The 17,275-nt window shown below is 41.1% G+C and overlaps 1 protein-coding gene across 2 annotated transcripts in view; it reads left to right on the plus strand.

The window, feature by feature from the left end:
- usp47 (ubiquitin specific peptidase 47) overlaps positions 1-17,275 on the plus strand; it is a 36,296-nt gene that overhangs the window by 4,158 nt on the left and 14,863 nt on the right. Inside the window, exons 2-18 of one of the 2 annotated variants that reach the window (XM_063013176.1) lie at positions 4,579-4,638; positions 8,065-8,259; positions 9,137-9,250; positions 9,775-9,928; positions 10,393-10,489; positions 10,578-10,723; positions 11,571-11,650; positions 12,102-12,251; positions 12,341-12,436; positions 12,687-12,839; positions 12,988-13,143; positions 14,544-14,675; positions 14,803-14,879; positions 15,967-16,022; positions 16,106-16,218; positions 16,304-16,408; positions 17,056-17,263. In XM_063013176.1, coding sequence (XP_062869246.1) covers positions 4,579-4,638; positions 8,065-8,259; positions 9,137-9,250; positions 9,775-9,928; positions 10,393-10,489; positions 10,578-10,723; positions 11,571-11,650; positions 12,102-12,251; positions 12,341-12,436; positions 12,687-12,839; positions 12,988-13,143; positions 14,544-14,675; positions 14,803-14,879; positions 15,967-16,022; positions 16,106-16,218; positions 16,304-16,408; positions 17,056-17,263 — 2,092 coding nt within the window. The remainder of the gene's footprint in view (positions 1-4,578; positions 4,639-8,064; positions 8,260-9,136; positions 9,251-9,774; positions 9,929-10,392; positions 10,490-10,577; positions 10,724-11,570; positions 11,651-12,101; positions 12,252-12,340; positions 12,437-12,686; positions 12,840-12,987; positions 13,144-14,543; positions 14,676-14,802; positions 14,880-15,966; positions 16,023-16,105; positions 16,219-16,303; positions 16,409-17,055; positions 17,264-17,275) is intronic. The other variant, XM_063013177.1, reaches the window with a different exon arrangement.

Consider the following 17,275-nt stretch of genomic DNA (forward strand, 5'->3'; position numbering starts at 1 on the left):
TTCATGCATCACCAACATCAATGCTACGTTTTGGTGTACTTATTAGTACAGTGGTTTAAGCTGTAGGCTTTTATTAGTTTGTAGAAGTAATTGCTTGTACGCGTGTTTGTACTGGTTTCAGTTCAGTAAAGGAGTAATATTCCGTACAGTATCATCGAATGTTTTGTGCTTGTACAGTTCACAATGTACGTCTTAGACCTTTATTAAGCAATCTGTTTTTGCCTCAGGCCCAGCACTCAATAAATACATAAGCCACCTGATATGAAGATATGTTGTTACACACCTTGCAGTCAGCAGTGGCATCACAAATTACCATATGAATAAGTCTGTAGTCTCTCTTGTGACTTTGCATCCTTTTGTAACCCTCCTCTGTGAACTGTTTGCCTAGATGAAAGGACAGCGCTAGCTGACCCCTGCATGGCAAATAGGGAATACAGGCATAAGTTTAGCCCGAAGCATCTCAGCCTGTTTCTGAGGACCAACCATTTAGATCTGCTACAATTAATTCTGTTCACAAAGCATTAATTGAGATTATACTAAAGGCTTTTATTCAAGGTTTAAGTTCCAGGGGCTTGGATAAAATCTGCAGGACCCTGCTGACCTTTTAATACCAACTAATGTTGGGATTTCTGAATGCTGAGCTAGCTCTGGACATTCCTTTGTTTCAATGGCACACTAATTGTTTTAGGGCAATGGTAGCTTACTGGTCGAGGTACTGGACTAGCAAATGGAAGCTTGCTATTTCAGGCTCACCACTTAAAGGTTGCCATTGTTAGGCCGTTAAATAAGGCCCGTAATTGAGACCCCCTCGATTGCTTAGATTGTATACTGTCACAGTTGTTAATTGTTTTGGATAAAAGCATCAGCTAAGTGCCGTAAAAACTACCGTTTCCTGTCATGAATGTAACCAAAAGTGTAAAACATGACGTTAAAATCCTAATAAACAAACAGTGCCCAATAGTGGCAACTTAATGGTGGGGCTTGAACCTGTTACCCTTTGGTTAATAGTCCACTATGTTAACCACTGAGCTAACATTATCCTATATTGCATACTGCTCTTTATTGTATTTAGTTATCTGTTTAAATAACTTGTCATAAGGATTGTTTTCGTTCTTTATTATTGATATGATCATTCCACACTTTACATCACACTGGTCCCTCAGAAAAATCAGGACACAACCCAGCATTATTGTTTTTATGTTTAACTGTTGAAAGTACTCATGAAGGCCAGTCTGGTGGTGCAATGTGCAGCGCTGTAGCCTCACAGCAAGAAGGGCCTTGGAGTTTGCATGTTCTCCCTGTGTCCTCGTGGGTTTCCTCCAGGTGATCTGTTTTTACCCAAACACATGCTGTTAGGCCAACTGGAGCTACTAGAAATTGCCTCAAGTGTGTAAGTGTATGTGTACCCTGTGATGGACTGGCAACCTGTCCAGGGTGTTTCCTGCCTTTCGCCCACTGAGGCCTCAGACCCACTGTGACTCTGACCAGGATAAAGTGATGTTAAAACGAACAACAAATGAATAAATGACAAAATATTCAATACCTAAACTTAGATATCTTTGTTATTCCGGTTAATTTAGGGTTAAAAATTGGTGTTTGTGTTGAAAGCATCACCTGTTGCCAACATTTAGTCTGCGGAGGGCTAGATCTGAAGGCTTCACCAGGGTTAAAGCACTTTATTGTTTAGATTAGATTAAATCCTTCTCGGCTTTTCAGGAACTTCATTGTTTTCCTTGATTGTAATTGGGGGGGAGGGTCAGAGACCAGCCCTATGCTTTATTTAGAACTCTTATGAGGTATTATGAGGTACTTCTGACTCTGGAAGGAGCTCATTGGGTCTGACCAGTATTGGTTTCAGTGTTTCTCACGGTTTGGAAGCATACTTGGAACACTAAGGTTCAGTCAGATGGGTGGGGGCGTTTGCATGCTCACGTACTGAATATTAAAAAGCAGTAGGACATTCTACACTATGTGGCTAGAAGTATGTGGACATCTGACCATAAGCTTGTTGGGTGTTCCATTCCCACAAAATTGAAAGCATGTTATTTATTGTATACACATACAATATTAGCATTGAGTTACATGCATATTTATTATGTAATAAAGGGTAAAAGTGTCAGTATAAGAGTATATTACACTTGATAAAATACAACTTATTTTGGAGCAATTTGATTAATATTTTAAAAGCTATTGAAGTTATTAATATGCTGAATACCTTAAAGGATATTGAAGTTATGAATAAAAATCTGTTTTTTATTATGTAATAAAGTGTAAAAGTGTCAGTATAAGAGTTGTAGTATGTAATGTGGGTTACACTTGTTAGCATACATGTTAGCATTGAGTGGGTCTAAAACACCTCAATAATAAGCACGAGTGGCCGCTCAGGTGGCGCAGCGGTAAAAACACACGCTGCAACCAGAGCTGTGATCTGGAATAAATCTTATCGAATCTCAGCTCTGCCTGCCGTCTGGGCTGAGCAGCCACATGAACAACGATTGGCCTGTTGTTCAGATAGGGGTGGGATTAAGCCAGATAGGGGTGGGATTAAGCCAGATAGGGTCTCGCTCATGACTAATGCAATTACGACCTCTGCTGGCTGATTGATGGCGCCTGCAGATGAGAAAAGAGTGCTGTCAGGGTGTGTCTCTCCGTACACAGTGCTGAGCTGCACTGCACTCGTCAAAGTGTAGGTGATAAGATGCATACAGCATGCTGCCTATGTGTTGGAGGGTGTGTGTTAGTTTCTTTCTCCTCAATCAGAGCGGGCATTGGTGGAGAGGAAGCATGACTCAATCGGGCAATTGGCCGCACTGAAAGGGGAGAAAATGCATAAACAAAATTTAAAAAAAAATAAGCATGAGTGTCCACATGCTTTTTTTATTCACTGGTTTTACAATGTTAATTGTAACCCACTTGGTGAAGGGTCAACACGAGAACAAAATGTGCACAATTGGTGTGCCTTGGTTAAACTTACTACCATTATGTTCACCCACAGAGCATTTCTTTATTTTGCAACTCTAATAATGTTTAAATGACCAGAAGGGGCTTGATGTGCTTTCAAGTGCCCAGCGGCTCTTGTCTGCTTCATTCTGGCAGGATTCCAGAAGTATTTTTTTGCACCATGTGATGTTCCTTAATTCATTTTTGATTCTATGTATGATACACTGAACCTTGTAGATGGATTGATGTCTGAGGTTCTTTTCCTAGCTTTATCGGAAACACCATGCCGTGATCTGAGCACATGTACTTTCCAGAATATTGTCGGCTGGGTTGAGTGGCCCAGTCTGGTGTAGCCTGCATCATGTCAGCACGTAGAGATATGAGCCGTGATAAAAATACTCCTTAATCTGATTATACTGCTGCTGGTGCAACATATCTGCAAAGGCTTTTAGATTTACAATGTAGCAGTTTTCTCTTAGCAGACTTCTCAGAGGGATTTTTTTTTATTGTTTTAACTTGTTTGTTGAGTATAATTCAAAATACAACCCCAAATCAGAAAAAGTTGGGACAGTATGAAAAATGCAAATAAAATAAAAACACAGTGTTCCTTACATTTACTTTGACTTTTATTTGATTGCAGACAGTTTGAACCTGAGGTATTTCATGTTTTGTCTGCTCAACTTCCTTATATTTGTTAATATACCTCAATTCCTGCATTTCAGACCTGCAACACATTCCAAAAAAAGTTGGGACAGGGGCAATTTAGGGCTTGTTATGAGGTGAAAAAAAGAAATAATGATGTGATTCCAAACAGGTGATGTCAACAGGTGATTGTAATCACAGTTTGGTACAAAAGCAGCATCCAGGAAAGGCTGAGTCTTTGATGAGCAAAGATGATCAGAGGATCTCCAGTTTGTCCACAAATGTGTGAGAAAATGATTGAAATGTTTAAAAACAATGTATCCCAAAAAAAAAAACTGGAAGGGATTTGCATATTTCTCCCTCTACAGTGCATAATATCATTAAACATTCAAGGAATCGGGAGGAATTTCAGTCCGTAAAGGCCAAGGGCACAAGCTTAAGCTGAACGCTCGTGATCTTTGATCCCTCAGACGGCACTGCATCAAGAACCGCCACTCAACAATAGCTGATATAACCACATGGGTGAGGGATTACTCTATCAAACCTTTGTCAAGCAATACAATACGGAGTTACATGCACAAACGCCACCTAAAACTTTACTGTGCAAAAAAGAAGCCTTATGTTAACCATGTCCAGAAGCAGCGTCGAATTCTCTGGGCTCTGAGGCATCTAGGATGGACCAACGTTTTTTGCAATGTAGGCCTGAAATGCAGGAATGGATGTTTATTAATAAATGAAATGAAGTTGAGCAGACAAAACATGAAATATATCAGGTTTATCCTGTCTGCAATCAAATGAAAGTCAAAGTAAATGTAAGAAACTCTGTGTTATTTTATTGGCATTTTCCATGATGTCCCAACTTTTTCTAATTTGGCGTTGTCTATAATTTCTGTTTTAAAAGTGACTTAACTCTTTAGTTGACTGTTCTTTCAGCAGTGTTCTTCTGTAGCCAGTCCCACATTTCTCAGTGTTTTGTCTTGTGTCCTTTGCCGTCAGGAAATGTTTTGGAGTTGCAGGCAAAGAATTTTGGACGAGATGAAGACGAAGTTCTCTCAGGTAGCTTTAGCATGAGCGTTTCTGCTGCGTGTGTTTCTGATAAACCCTCATTCAGACATGACAAACCTACCGGCTGTGGGTTCAATTTAATGCAAATGAGAAGCGATGAGGTGTGCCAGTTACCAATAGGAATTGAGCATTTAGCAGAGCGGTACACCTTGCTGAGCGGGCTACCGTGAAACGGTACGCCCCATTTTGGGGCCTTGGATAGTAGTTCTTACTAGAGATGGAAGAGAAACTCCTTGTGGTTTCAAACTTCTGCAAATAGACAGCAGCAGTCGCTATCACAAAATACAGTTTTCTTGTCATGTTGACTGCACAGACAGTGATGGACTATGCAGGGATGAAATTTATATGATTTATTTTCCTCCACACATCTGATATGTGCTAAAAGCTGGGTGGGAATGAATCTGATTCGGGGTGAATGCTTTTTTTCTGTAGGTAGTAGGAGGTAAAATATCCTATACTGCCATGGCAATTTTTTTTTCAATTTTTATTTATTTATTTTTGCTTGGCGTCAATAAACCATGGCAAACAAGCACCCACAGGCGATCATGGCGCTTCTGGTGTGAACACGGGGTGATGAACGATCAGCAATTCGGGCGACAAGAGGCAAAAAATCGCTGCCGGTCTGAATGTAACAGGGTAACGGCACGGTACGGGTGTTTGTGCTTGCATTAATTATGCAGACATACTAACTACAGACTAATAAGTGTGAGTAACATTTAGGACAAGGTCCAACAACCAAGCATACCATGCGCCGCTATATATCGTTAAAGGAAAATCATCTAAACCCTTAGGTTTAACTAGGTTACTCAAAAAATACAGTCAAGCCGGAAAGTCTGCACACCCCTTTCTCCTTCTCCACGTTTTATTACACTACTGACTCATTCTATAATAGATTGAGTTCATTTTTTGTCACAACATTTTACACCAAATTTCCCACAATGACAAAGTGAAAGCAGGTTTTTAGATATTGGTGCCATGTAAAATTAACATGTAAAATATCATATGTACACAAGTGTGCTCACCCATTGATATGACACCCAAAAGTGAGCTATGGTGCATTTTGTTTGAGATGTTTCTACAGTTTAATTGGAGTCCACCTGTGGTAAATTCAATTGATTGGACATGATTGGAGATTGCCAACACCTGCCTATATAAGGTCCCACAGTTGACAGTGGCATATCAGAGCAAACTCAAAGGAATGGTCAAAGGAATTATCTGCTGACCTTAGAAGCAGGATTGTGTCAAGGCATAGATCTGGAGAAGAGTACAGAAAAATGCTGCAGCTTTACAGGTCCCAAAGAGCACAGTGGCCACCATCATTCCTAAATGGAAGAAGTTTGGAACCACCAAAAATCTTCCTAGACCAATCGGGGAAGACAGGCCTTGGCCAGGGAGGTGAACAGGAACCCGAGGGTCACTCTGACAGAGCTCCAGCGTATCCTTGTGGAGATGGGAGAACCTATCAGAAGATCAACCATCCAGGAAGCACTCCACAAATCACGCCTTTATGGTAGAGTTGCCAGACAGAAGACACTCCTTAGTAAAAGGTGCCAAAAGGCACCTAGAGGATTCTCAAACCATGAGAAACAAGATTCTCTGGTCTGATGAAACCAAAATTGAACTTTTTGGCCTGAATACCAAGTGTCATGTCTGGAGGAAACCAGGCGCCGCTCATCACCTGGGTAATGCCATCCCTACAGTGAAGCATGACTGTGGCAGCATCATGATGAGGGGATGTTTTTCAGCAGCGTAATTTTTCACTTCATAATTATTGGTGATTGTGTGTAGATGTTTGAGGCATAAAAAGAACTCGATCTACTGTATTATAGAATGAGTCTATAACGTAATAAAACGTGGAGAAGGTGAAAGGGGTGTGCAGACTTTTTGGCTTGATTGTAAATGGTATTTACCCAGGTCATACTAATTGACAAACACATTATAGTTAATAACTATTGCAATGTTGTTAGAAAAAATACATGTGAATCTATGTATTCAACAATAGCAGCACTGATGTTTTCTGTTGAGGCTCATCAAACTTGCACGACACTTTTTGTGAGAAATACATTGTCAGACTGTGTATGTATGTAGGGCATGGCCAGCTTTACAACCCACACTAACAATCCGAGTAATTTAAGCCATTAAATCTTAGTGGTTAGGCCAGAGGTTCCCATACTTTAACTAGACTGGACTGTGAATAATTAATCAGTAAGGATATGAAAAGCACAATTCATTAGCATTTGTGCTTGTAAAGAAACTCATAAACCTCATTTATTTCGGCCACAAGTTTTTTTTTCTTCGTTCACTTATAAAAATCGTGGGCGCCTACCGACAGCAAAGAAACGTTTCATTTGTGTCATTCTTTGACAGCCTGTTAAATGGCTTCATCCTTGTAAACAGATTCTATGATTCCATCACCAAGCAGAATTTTTTTTTACTGGATTTTAAGGGAGCAGATCTCTTAGATAACGTCCTGTTTCTTTATTCTCTAACTCGTAGTTTAAGATGCATGATGAAAGGCCAGCTGTGTGTTTCAGGCTAGATTTTCCTGCTTTATTTGCTTATAAGATGTTGGTGATATTTCAGTTTTTGGAAACTCTTACAATTGAAAGGCATATGTTCACAATACATAGCTGTTCTCACTTCCGATTGTTTGCTCAAGTCAGATTTTGTTTGTTGGTCATTTAAATTTCCGTTTTTTCACAACCAGGCTGTAAATAATATTAATAATAATAATAAAAGTAAACTGGAGAATTGATGTGCATTGATCCACAAACCATTTAGTGTAAAAAAAAAAAAGAAAAAGGCAAAAATATATGAACTCAGTAAGAAGGCAAATAGATTTTTTAGAACTGCATTACATAGGACAAAGTTAAAAAGGGCAAATAATATCATTAGTATTGGTACTAAGATTAGTTGCAAAGCCAGTGGTGCCAATTACTGTTGTCGCTGCTGCTACTGTGTTCTGCTTTTTAATCGGTTTAAAGTGCTTTCTGTTTTATTTTACAAGCATGTACTTCAAGAAGCTTGAAAATGTCTACTCATGGCTGGAAATAGTTACTGTGAGCAATAAAAACATGAAAGATTAAAGGTCACATTTTGGACTTGGATTTAAAAAAATTTCAAATCTGGATCATGTACAAGAATTAAGAGTAACTCTTGGCCACTTTTCCTGGCAGCGGGCATGAAGTCTGAGCTGCACTCTGTATTCCTTTGTTTGTTAACATGCTCACATGACGTTAGATTAATTTCTCCACTTTCTCATATGAGCCTCTTTGAAATGTTACCACTTCATCCTGGGCTAAAGCTGAGCCCTCCCAAAATGTCTAATATGGCCAGTTTATTTCCAAGCATGCTCAGCAGGGTGTTCTTTTATCATAGCTTCAAGATCCTGAACTGTATGTATTTTGTATGGTACAGATAGAGAGTGCTGCTGAGGAACCCCGAGTGCTGTGTATAGTTCAGGACACCACCAACGCCAAGACAGTCAACGAGAGACTGACCCTTAATCTCCCGGCTTCCACTTCTCTCTCCAAGCTCTTTGAGGACGTCGCTCTTAAGGCTGGCTACGTGAATGGCACCTTTGAATTGGCATGGGGCAATGTGGCGAGTTTGGTAAGCAAATCAATTATGTTTACTGTACAAAAATACAGGCTTATCAGCATTTATTTTTTGGTTTGGCTGGTCTTAGGTCTGACTTTAATGTATTTAACAAAAGCCATAAAGTCGCAGTGTTTACATGAGATGTCCTTTCTGATGCAACTTTTCTATTTTTATTCAGGCTTGGGACCGGCATTGAGAGTATACTGACAAGTGTGCCTCCAAACGGCTTGGCTGCTTCAGCCAGCACTTGCTCAGTCAGTGCCGGATTTCAATGTAGCAACAGATATAAAAACATACTATTATTCGCTCTGTACAGGATCTTTGGTTTTATTATACAGTAATGTGGATACTTGCTACTAAATTGTGACAAACTTGTCATTTTTATAGCATTCAATGCACATCTAATATATACAATTTTGTATTAATACAATCTTCAAAAAGTTTCCGCACTTTTATATTTTCGTTGGAAACGGTGAGGGCAGAAGGAGGAGTAATTGGTCGTGTCTAAGAGAGATTAGGGACAGTGGTAGCCTAGTGGGTAGAGCTTTGGGCTATCACCCGGAAGATTGGTGGTTCAAATCCAGGCTCTGCTATGCAGCCACTGTTGGGTCCTTGAGCAATTCTTAAATAAATAGAGTTTAAGAAGTGCGGAAACTTTTTTTGAAGAACCCTCATATATTTAGATAAATCTATAGTAGTGGAAATCCCCAACAAGGTTATTTTGAGTAATACCGGTTGGGTATCCACATACAGACATTGGCTATGTTTGGGGATGAGGGTATGGTCGAGGCCCTGCAATAGGTTTTAATTGAATGATGCTCCTATTTTCATCCTCTTTCTCTCTCTCTCTCTCAATATTGTTTTTGTCTTTTTGTCTGTCTCTATATAGGCGCCTCTGGACCAGACCAGTGAGATGTCACTGGTGGAGTCTGGGTTCGAGCCAGGCAAGAGGAATTTCCTGCAACTTACAGACAAGGATGGCGAGCAGCCTCAGATAGCTTCAGTAAGTGACCTGTTGGACATCGATGGGTTTTAATTAGTATGGTTTTCTTATGCCTGGGTCACTTGTTAGGTTCTCTGTTTTGAATGGACAAAAGCAAAGATCCATGCTGAATGTTCAGCCACTTTTTTTTCCCTTTTCTATACTTCTAGTACGTGTAAACAAATGTTACAGAAGTGTTCAAAAAGTGTTTAGACACCACAATGAATGCTTTATTCACAGATTTTGGACTAAATCCCATTTACACACAGTTCAGTCTTCATCAGAGCTTGCTTGAAGCTAATCCCAGAATAATAAAGACCAAATTTAGGATTTCTGATAAACATACAGTGGAAAAAAAAATGAAACACAAGTAACAATAACTTTTAAAACCTTTTAATTAATTATTATGCGTTGCGCTGGGCACACGAAGGGGGCCGTATGCCTAAAAAGGTTGAAAACACCTGGCTTATATCATAGCTCTTTGTGCACTGTGCATTTAACACTGAAGGTTTGACCAAAGCTTTTTTGTGTTTGTTAATATACAGGACGAGTCGGGAAACGCAGACAGCAGCGGGTTAGATGACAGTTCTCATGACCGCTTTATCGGGCCCTTGTCCCGCGATGGTACTGTGGGTTGCAGCAGTGACTACAGCAGCCCCAGCTACTCCTACTCCTCCATACTTAACAAGTCTGACACAGGTAGCTCGCCCTGCACAGTATAACACAAACCATGACAGACTGATTTCTTGGAAATTATAAAAAACACAAAATGAACCCACAGAATAGGAGTGGGTGGTGTGGCCAAAAGTATGTGGACACCTGACCATAATCTTGCTGGCCATTCCAAAAGCATTGGCAATAATATGACTTCGGCCTCCTTCACGGTTTTAACTGACAGACTTTCCAGGTGGTTCTGGAGTGTGTCTGGTTGAGCACACAGGGGCTTGGCTTGCAATACGTGTTAAATGGGGCTGTGGTTCCTCCATAACAAGCTTGTTAAACCAGGTCTTTATAGCAATATGTGTGGTTATAACCTAATCATTCTGGTGAATGTCTACATACTTTTGGCCATATACTTTATACCTGTTGACTTTTAAATTTCATATTGTTCCCACCTGTTTGCTGAAGTGTTAATTTCTCATTTTTTCTTTTATATTTTGTAGGATATGTGGGTTTGGTAAATCAGGCCATGACCTGTTACCTGAACAGTCTACTGCAGACGCTGTTCATGACACCAGAGTTCAGAAACGCACTCTACAAGTAAGCAAACCATACCCACGTCACTGCGTTTCAAAAGTGCTGGCTAAGGAAAGCGAGGGGAAAAGCATTTATTTTTGTCCTCTTTTAGTTGGGAGTTTGAAGAGTCAGAGGAAGACCCGGTCACCAGTATCCCCTACCAGCTGCAGAGGCTGTTTGTGCTGCTGCAGACCAGCAAGAAGCGTGCCATTGAGACTACGGATGTGACGCGCAGCTTTGGCTGGGACAGCAGTGAAGGTGAGTTTCTTTTCTCTGGAAACCTCTCTGGATTTCTAGCATTAATAGACGGTATTAAATCCGAATTCGCTCTGGACGAGTCTCGTAAGTGCTGCATCCATGTCAGTTCAAGTTCTAATGGCAGAAATCAAAAGCCATTTCAAACTGTCCATGTTTCTGATTGTGAATCCACTGCTTCTTGCACAACCCCACAGTCCGACCAAGGAGAGCCAGATCACCACACCCCCCCTTTTGAGATGTTTCCAATATGTGGCAGCTTTTCATCACCTGCCAGCGTTGGATTCCATTACAGAGCCCTATCGTGTATGGAGAGCTAAGCTCCATTTGACTCCTCCCCCAGGGGCGGCACGGTGGCTAAGTATGTAGCACTCTCGCCTCACAGCAAGAAGGTCCTGGTTCGATCCCCAGGTGGGGAGGTCTGGATTCTTTCTCCCCGTGTCCGCGTGGGTTTCCTCCGGGAGCTCCAGTTTCCTCCCACAGTCCAAAGACATGCTAGTGAGGTGAATTAGAGATACAAAATTATCCATGACTGTGTTCGATGTGACCTTGTGAACTGGTGAATCTTGGTCGGTAACTACAGTTTCTGTCATAAATGTAACCAAGGTGTAAAACATGACGTTAAAATACTAATAAACAAACAAACTCCTCCCCCACCACAAAAAACATGGATACTTATGCTGTTTTTTTAAAACTGGTAAGATGCAGAGGTTCGAAGAGACATAAAACAAGAGCAGTGTAAAGCAAACTATATGTACTCGACAAATATATGCTCGTAACACTTATCTGGTGTGAATTAGCCACTGGTTATTGTAATTGACTGTGGGGTGTGTGCTTGTGATTTTGACAGCCTGGCAGCAGCATGACGTCCAGGAACTTTGCCGGGTAATGTTTGACGCCTTGGAGCAGAAGTGGAAACAGACGGAGCAGGTACACGCCATTTGATATGTCACAAATTCAGGCTTGAATGACAGGTGTGGGGAGGGGGTGTCCTCCCAGGCCACTTGACACTGAAAATACCAACAACATTGCTGCACCTGCTACATGCTACACATGTACAAGTACAATACACACTACCATGTTCTTAGCATGATAGTGTCATTGAAGTGCTGAGTGATTCAATACACAAAAACATCGTCAGTGAGGCTACAGTTAGTACTTGTATACCCACAAAGCTTCTTTGTGTTGATGTGGCTTATTAGAAAATCAATAAATGGACTTGCCAGATAGGTATACCCAATAAAGTGCTTGGTTTATGTGAATATGCTGTTGTTATTATTAGTATCTGTAATTTAAAGTTTATTGAGCATATGATTGACCTTTATGCTTGACCGGAACCCAGTATATTTTTACTGATTGTTTGTATGCTTTGACTCCTCAGGCTGACCTTATAAATCAGCTGTACCAGGGCAAGCTGAAGGACTATGTGCGCTGTCTGGAGTGTGGCTATGAGAGCTGGCGGATCGACACCTACCTGGACATCCCCTTGGTCATCAGGCCCTTCGGTGCCAGTCAGGCTTTCGGCAGTGTGGTGTGTCATTATCTCCAAGTTTACATGTTCTAGTTGTTCGAAGTTATTATGTTACCATGCATGGTACTTTATTGGTGTCTCTCTGACAGGAGGAAGCACTGCAGGCCTTTGTCCAGCCTGAAACTCTGGATGGACCGAACCAGTACTTTTGTGAGCGCTGCAAGAAGAAATGTGATGCCCGCAAGGTAAGCCAAGGCCAGGAGGCAGTGGGTTGGGGCCAATCATCCTTAGAGAAAAGGATCACTACAGATCAGTGTTTTTTTTTTTTTTTTTGGTTGCTTATAGTAGCTACGTAGATACTGTCTGTAGGTTGACTTGGTGTGTGTGTGTGTGTATATATATATATATATATATATATATATATATATATATATATATATATATATATATATATATATAAATATACTTTGCTTCCTTTTTATTTTCTTATTTCAGGGACTGCGATTTCTGCACTTTCCCTACCTGCTCACCCTTCAGCTCAAGCGTTTTGATTTTGACTACACGACTATGCACAGAATCAAACTTAACGACCGCATGACCTTCCCCGAAGAGCTTGACATGAGCCCCTTCATCGACGTAGAGGATGAGGTAAAAATGAGCCCTCTTGATTGCTGTGGTGGTGCTTGATTCACAATTATACCGATTTGTTTTCTAAAGTGTATCAATAATCCTTGATTGTGCTGGTCAAGCATCTCTTGTCTCCCTTTTGATTTTACCTCACACCTGTGCACCACAGAAATCGCCTCAGACCGAGAGCTGTACTGACAGCGGGGCAGAGAACGAAGGCAGTTGCCACAGCGACCAGATGAGCAACGACTTCTCTACAGATGACGGTGTGGATGAGGGCATCTGCTTGGATGCCAGCTCTACTGAAAGAGTTCTGAAGTCAAAGGTACCTCAGTTTTTTTTTTGTCCACCTAAATGTTACTTATTTTGTTGTCCAGAAATCTGCTGTTTGTAAATTAGCCGAGTGATTCACACTCAATGAAGTGGCAGTCATGATTTTATTTGCTATTTACCTGTGAAGAGAATGCGTCCACTTTACCCTGGACGTCACGCAATGCACTGATTATATTTCATGTTTCCGCCATTAAAATTCAGTCTAATTTAAAGTAAAACCATTTTTTATCTTTAAAGCATGTGGACACTTCATGTGTCCAATCTGCGTCCACTTTTTATCACCTGCTAGTGTTGGGTTCCCACACAGAGCCATACAGCGTATGGACAGCCACGTTCCTCACCCCATTTAACTTGTGCATACTCCTGGACCAATTCCAAAAATCGTATATCGCAGCGACATTGGGGAGACACCCATCCAACCTTCCCTTCCTCAGACGCAGTGGATGTCCACTGTGGATGCCCAGCCAGATTTTAACTTGCAAGTTTGAACTCTGCACAGTGGTTTGCTAGTTTTTATTTATTTTTTAATGAATCTAGTCCACTACTTTTTGCCCCAACACCATCAGAACTGCGTTTTTTTTTCACCTATTAAAGGACAACATCTTTGGGGACTTGATGCCCCCAAAGGACAAAATGCCCACTTTACCCATTACTGTTCTCTTCCTTGTTTGATGGACAGCTTTCTGTCTCAAAACCATGCTTTCGACTGACTTTTTCTTCATGGTGGGAGCAGAGTATTCTCTGCTTTTTTTAATGTAATTAAATCTTGCTCAGAATGATTATTTGCTAAGAATTGTGCAACATAGCTGTTGCTGTTTTTCTTCTTTTTTTGTATTTTGTTTATGCATTTTCTCCCTTTTTTCTTCCCGACTTTGTGTGTCCAATTGCCCGATTGAATCACGCTTCCTTGCCGCTAATGCCGATCCCCGGTCTGATCGAGGAGAACGAAGCTAACCCACGCCCCATCAGACACGTGGGCAGCAGTTGTATGCATTTTTTCACCTGCACTAGGCGAGTGCTAATGCGGATCAGCCCTGTGTACAGAGAGAACACACTCTGATCAGCGCACTCCTTCCCCGCCCCTGTGTAGGCGCCATCAATCAGCCAGCAGAGGTCGTAGTTGCATCAGTTACGAGGAGACCCTATCTGGCTTACTACGACCCCACCCCTATATGAACAACAGGCCAATCGTTGTTCATGTGGCCGCTCAGCCCAGCCAGATGGCAGAGCTGAGATTCGATCTAATGTATTCGAGATCCCAGCTCCGGTGTGCTAGCGTGTGTTTTTACCGCTGCGCCACCTGAGCGGCTCCTGTCTTTGTTATTTTTATTTATAATGTGTAGGTGATCATTTCCAGCAGGTCTACTTTATCTTTGTTCTTTTCTTTTGCAGAGCTCATTGACCTATGAACTCTTCTCAGTAATGGTGCATTCTGGAAGCGCTGCTGGCGGGCACTACTACGCTTGCATCAAGTCCTTTAGTGATGGCCAGTGGTACAGCTTTAACGACCAGCATGTCAGCAAGGTATTTTAGCCCTTGTTACTGCTGCTGTAATAAGAATCGGTCTCGCAACCACTGATATTTCTTCCATAAATCAAGTGCTTGTATGAATTTAACTGTGTAAATGCTTTGATGCTGTTGTATCATGCAGATCACACAGGATGATATCAGAAAGACCTATGGTGGGTCCTCAGGGAGCAGAGGCTATTACTCCAGTGCCTTTGCCAGGTGGGTAGAGCCTTTCATCTCATACATATTTTTTAAACATCTGCCTCTGGCTACTGTTTTAACAACAGGGCTTCAAAGGAAAGAGCCCAAACATGTGATTTTCAGTCAAATCAGTGCTGAAAACAGTAAGACGCCTCTCAGAGAAAGACAGTGGACTTTTTATTTGCACAGTAACAAAGCCCTGTTGACTTGCTACCATTCCATGATGCAGTTGTGGTTTCATAGATGCTGGAGAGTAGTATATAAAAGGTCATTTTACATCAATAGGACCATTAAAGGGCCATTCTGTGGAATCAGTGCCATTTCCGTCCCTAGGACATTAAATGTTTAAATGTCCTAATGGTTAAATGAAAATTAAGTTTAAAATGGATTTTCTAATTGAGCCAAGTGTCCTGCAAATTAATCTAATTGCAAATTTAGAATATATAATTTAAAACATTAATAAAAACTTTTTATCAATTACGACCTCTGCTGGCTGATTGATGGCACCTGCACAGAGACGGGAAAAGAGTGCTGTCAGGGTGTGTCTCTCCGTACACGGTGCTGATCCGCATTGCACTCATCAAAACTGTAGGTGACGAGATGCCTACGGCATGCTGCCCACATGTCGGAGGGGGCGTGGGTTAGCTTTGTTTTCCTCAATCAGAGCGGGGATCGGTATTGGTGGAGAGGAAGCATGACGCAATTAGGCAATTACGTGCTAAAAGGGAGAAAAAAGGGGAGAAAATGCTTAAAAACAAAATAATAATAAAACAAATACTTGTCCCCAGGTTTTCACTCAGTCCTGTTACACTAACATATTCATTCTTCTGATAAATTTGGACCTGACAAACGCTCTTTTGACTGAATGGGCCCAAATTCCAACAGAGATTCCAAAAAACTTTTCCAGACATGTAGCCTGGAAAAGAATTGTGGCAACTTCATATGAATTCCTGTGCTTTTTGAATTGGATGTGCATTAAGCTCATGGACAGGTGCGACATACTTATGGCCATTTAGTGTACATGTTTCCAACAAGTGTGTGCAAACTTAAGCAGTTCAGCAGTGTGCATCATGTTTTTTTTTAATGATCGTTCTTGTTCCAACAGCTCTACAAATGCCTACATGCTCATATACAGACTAAAAGATCACTCCAGGAATGCAAGTAAGAGAAAAGTTATGAGGCTAATTTTGAGTTATTAAAGGATTTCACATGCTTAGGTTACCGACTATTAAAACTGTGTGCAGAGTACCTTGACGTGGAGGACTTTCCAGAGCACATAAAGTGCGTCGTTCAGAGAGAAAGAGAATCCGAGGAGCAAGAGAAGAGACAACGGGAGATTGAACGCAACACATGCAAGGTACTGCTCTCTCAATTATATTAATGCTATCTTGTCCACAGTTCCTTCATGAGATTGCGCTCAATTTACTTGCTGGTTTTCCTAGATTAAGCTGTTCTGCATGCATCCTGTCAAGATGATGATGATGGAGAACAAGCTGGAGGTTCACAAGGATAAAACACTCCGAGAAGCTACTGAAATAGCATACAAGGTAAACAAGCCACATTTACTATATAGTTTTATACTAAGATTTCATGATCATTGCACGATATTGCCAAGAATCAGGCGAATTAAGCACTGATGTCTTCTTAAATGCTCTATTATAAAACCTTATTAATAACTGATTCACACCCAAACTTCAATGCTAAACCAAGAATTCACCAGGGATGACCCAAAGATCAAGTCATATACACAAGGTGCCGAATCGGCCATGCCAGAATAACCCACCAACACCTGGTAAAATGAGAAAACCCCCAACCTGTGAGATCTGCCAATTATCTGTAACAATAAAACACATTATGATAGAATGCCCATAGTACACCAAGACAAGACAACCTTACACAAGACAAGAGCAATCTTAACCTACCTCACAGCCATAAAAATAAAGATGAAAATATAAAATGGACCAAAATATAAAGACAGATACATAATACCGATTGTTGCCATTAAATGACACGTGTTAAACAAATAACTGATGCTGTTCAGACAGATAAAAGCTAAAACAGGAAGGTGGCCTTCAAGTGTATAGTTTATGAACTTATTAGGACCACAGTAGATATAGTCTTAAGGCAAAACTGTAAAAACCACAGGTTGCATTTTATGTTTTGTTAATTTATTTGTGCTTTTTTGGGTCGCTAGCTGATGGATCTTGAGTGTGTGGTTCCTCTGGACTGCTGCCGTTTGGTGAAGTATGATGAGTTTCATGAGTATCTGGAGCGTTCATATGAAGGGGAAGAGGATGTGCCAATGGGGCTGCTGCTTGGAGGGGTTAAATCCTCCTATATGTTCGACTTGCTACTGGAGACTCGCCGACCAGACCAAGTGTTCCAGCCCTACAAACCTGGAGGTAGCTGCCAGA

This window comes from Trichomycterus rosablanca, chromosome 17, assembly GCF_030014385.1.
Source record: "Trichomycterus rosablanca isolate fTriRos1 chromosome 17, fTriRos1.hap1, whole genome shotgun sequence".
In the NCBI taxonomy this organism is placed as follows: Eukaryota; Metazoa; Chordata; class Actinopteri; order Siluriformes; family Trichomycteridae; genus Trichomycterus; species Trichomycterus rosablanca.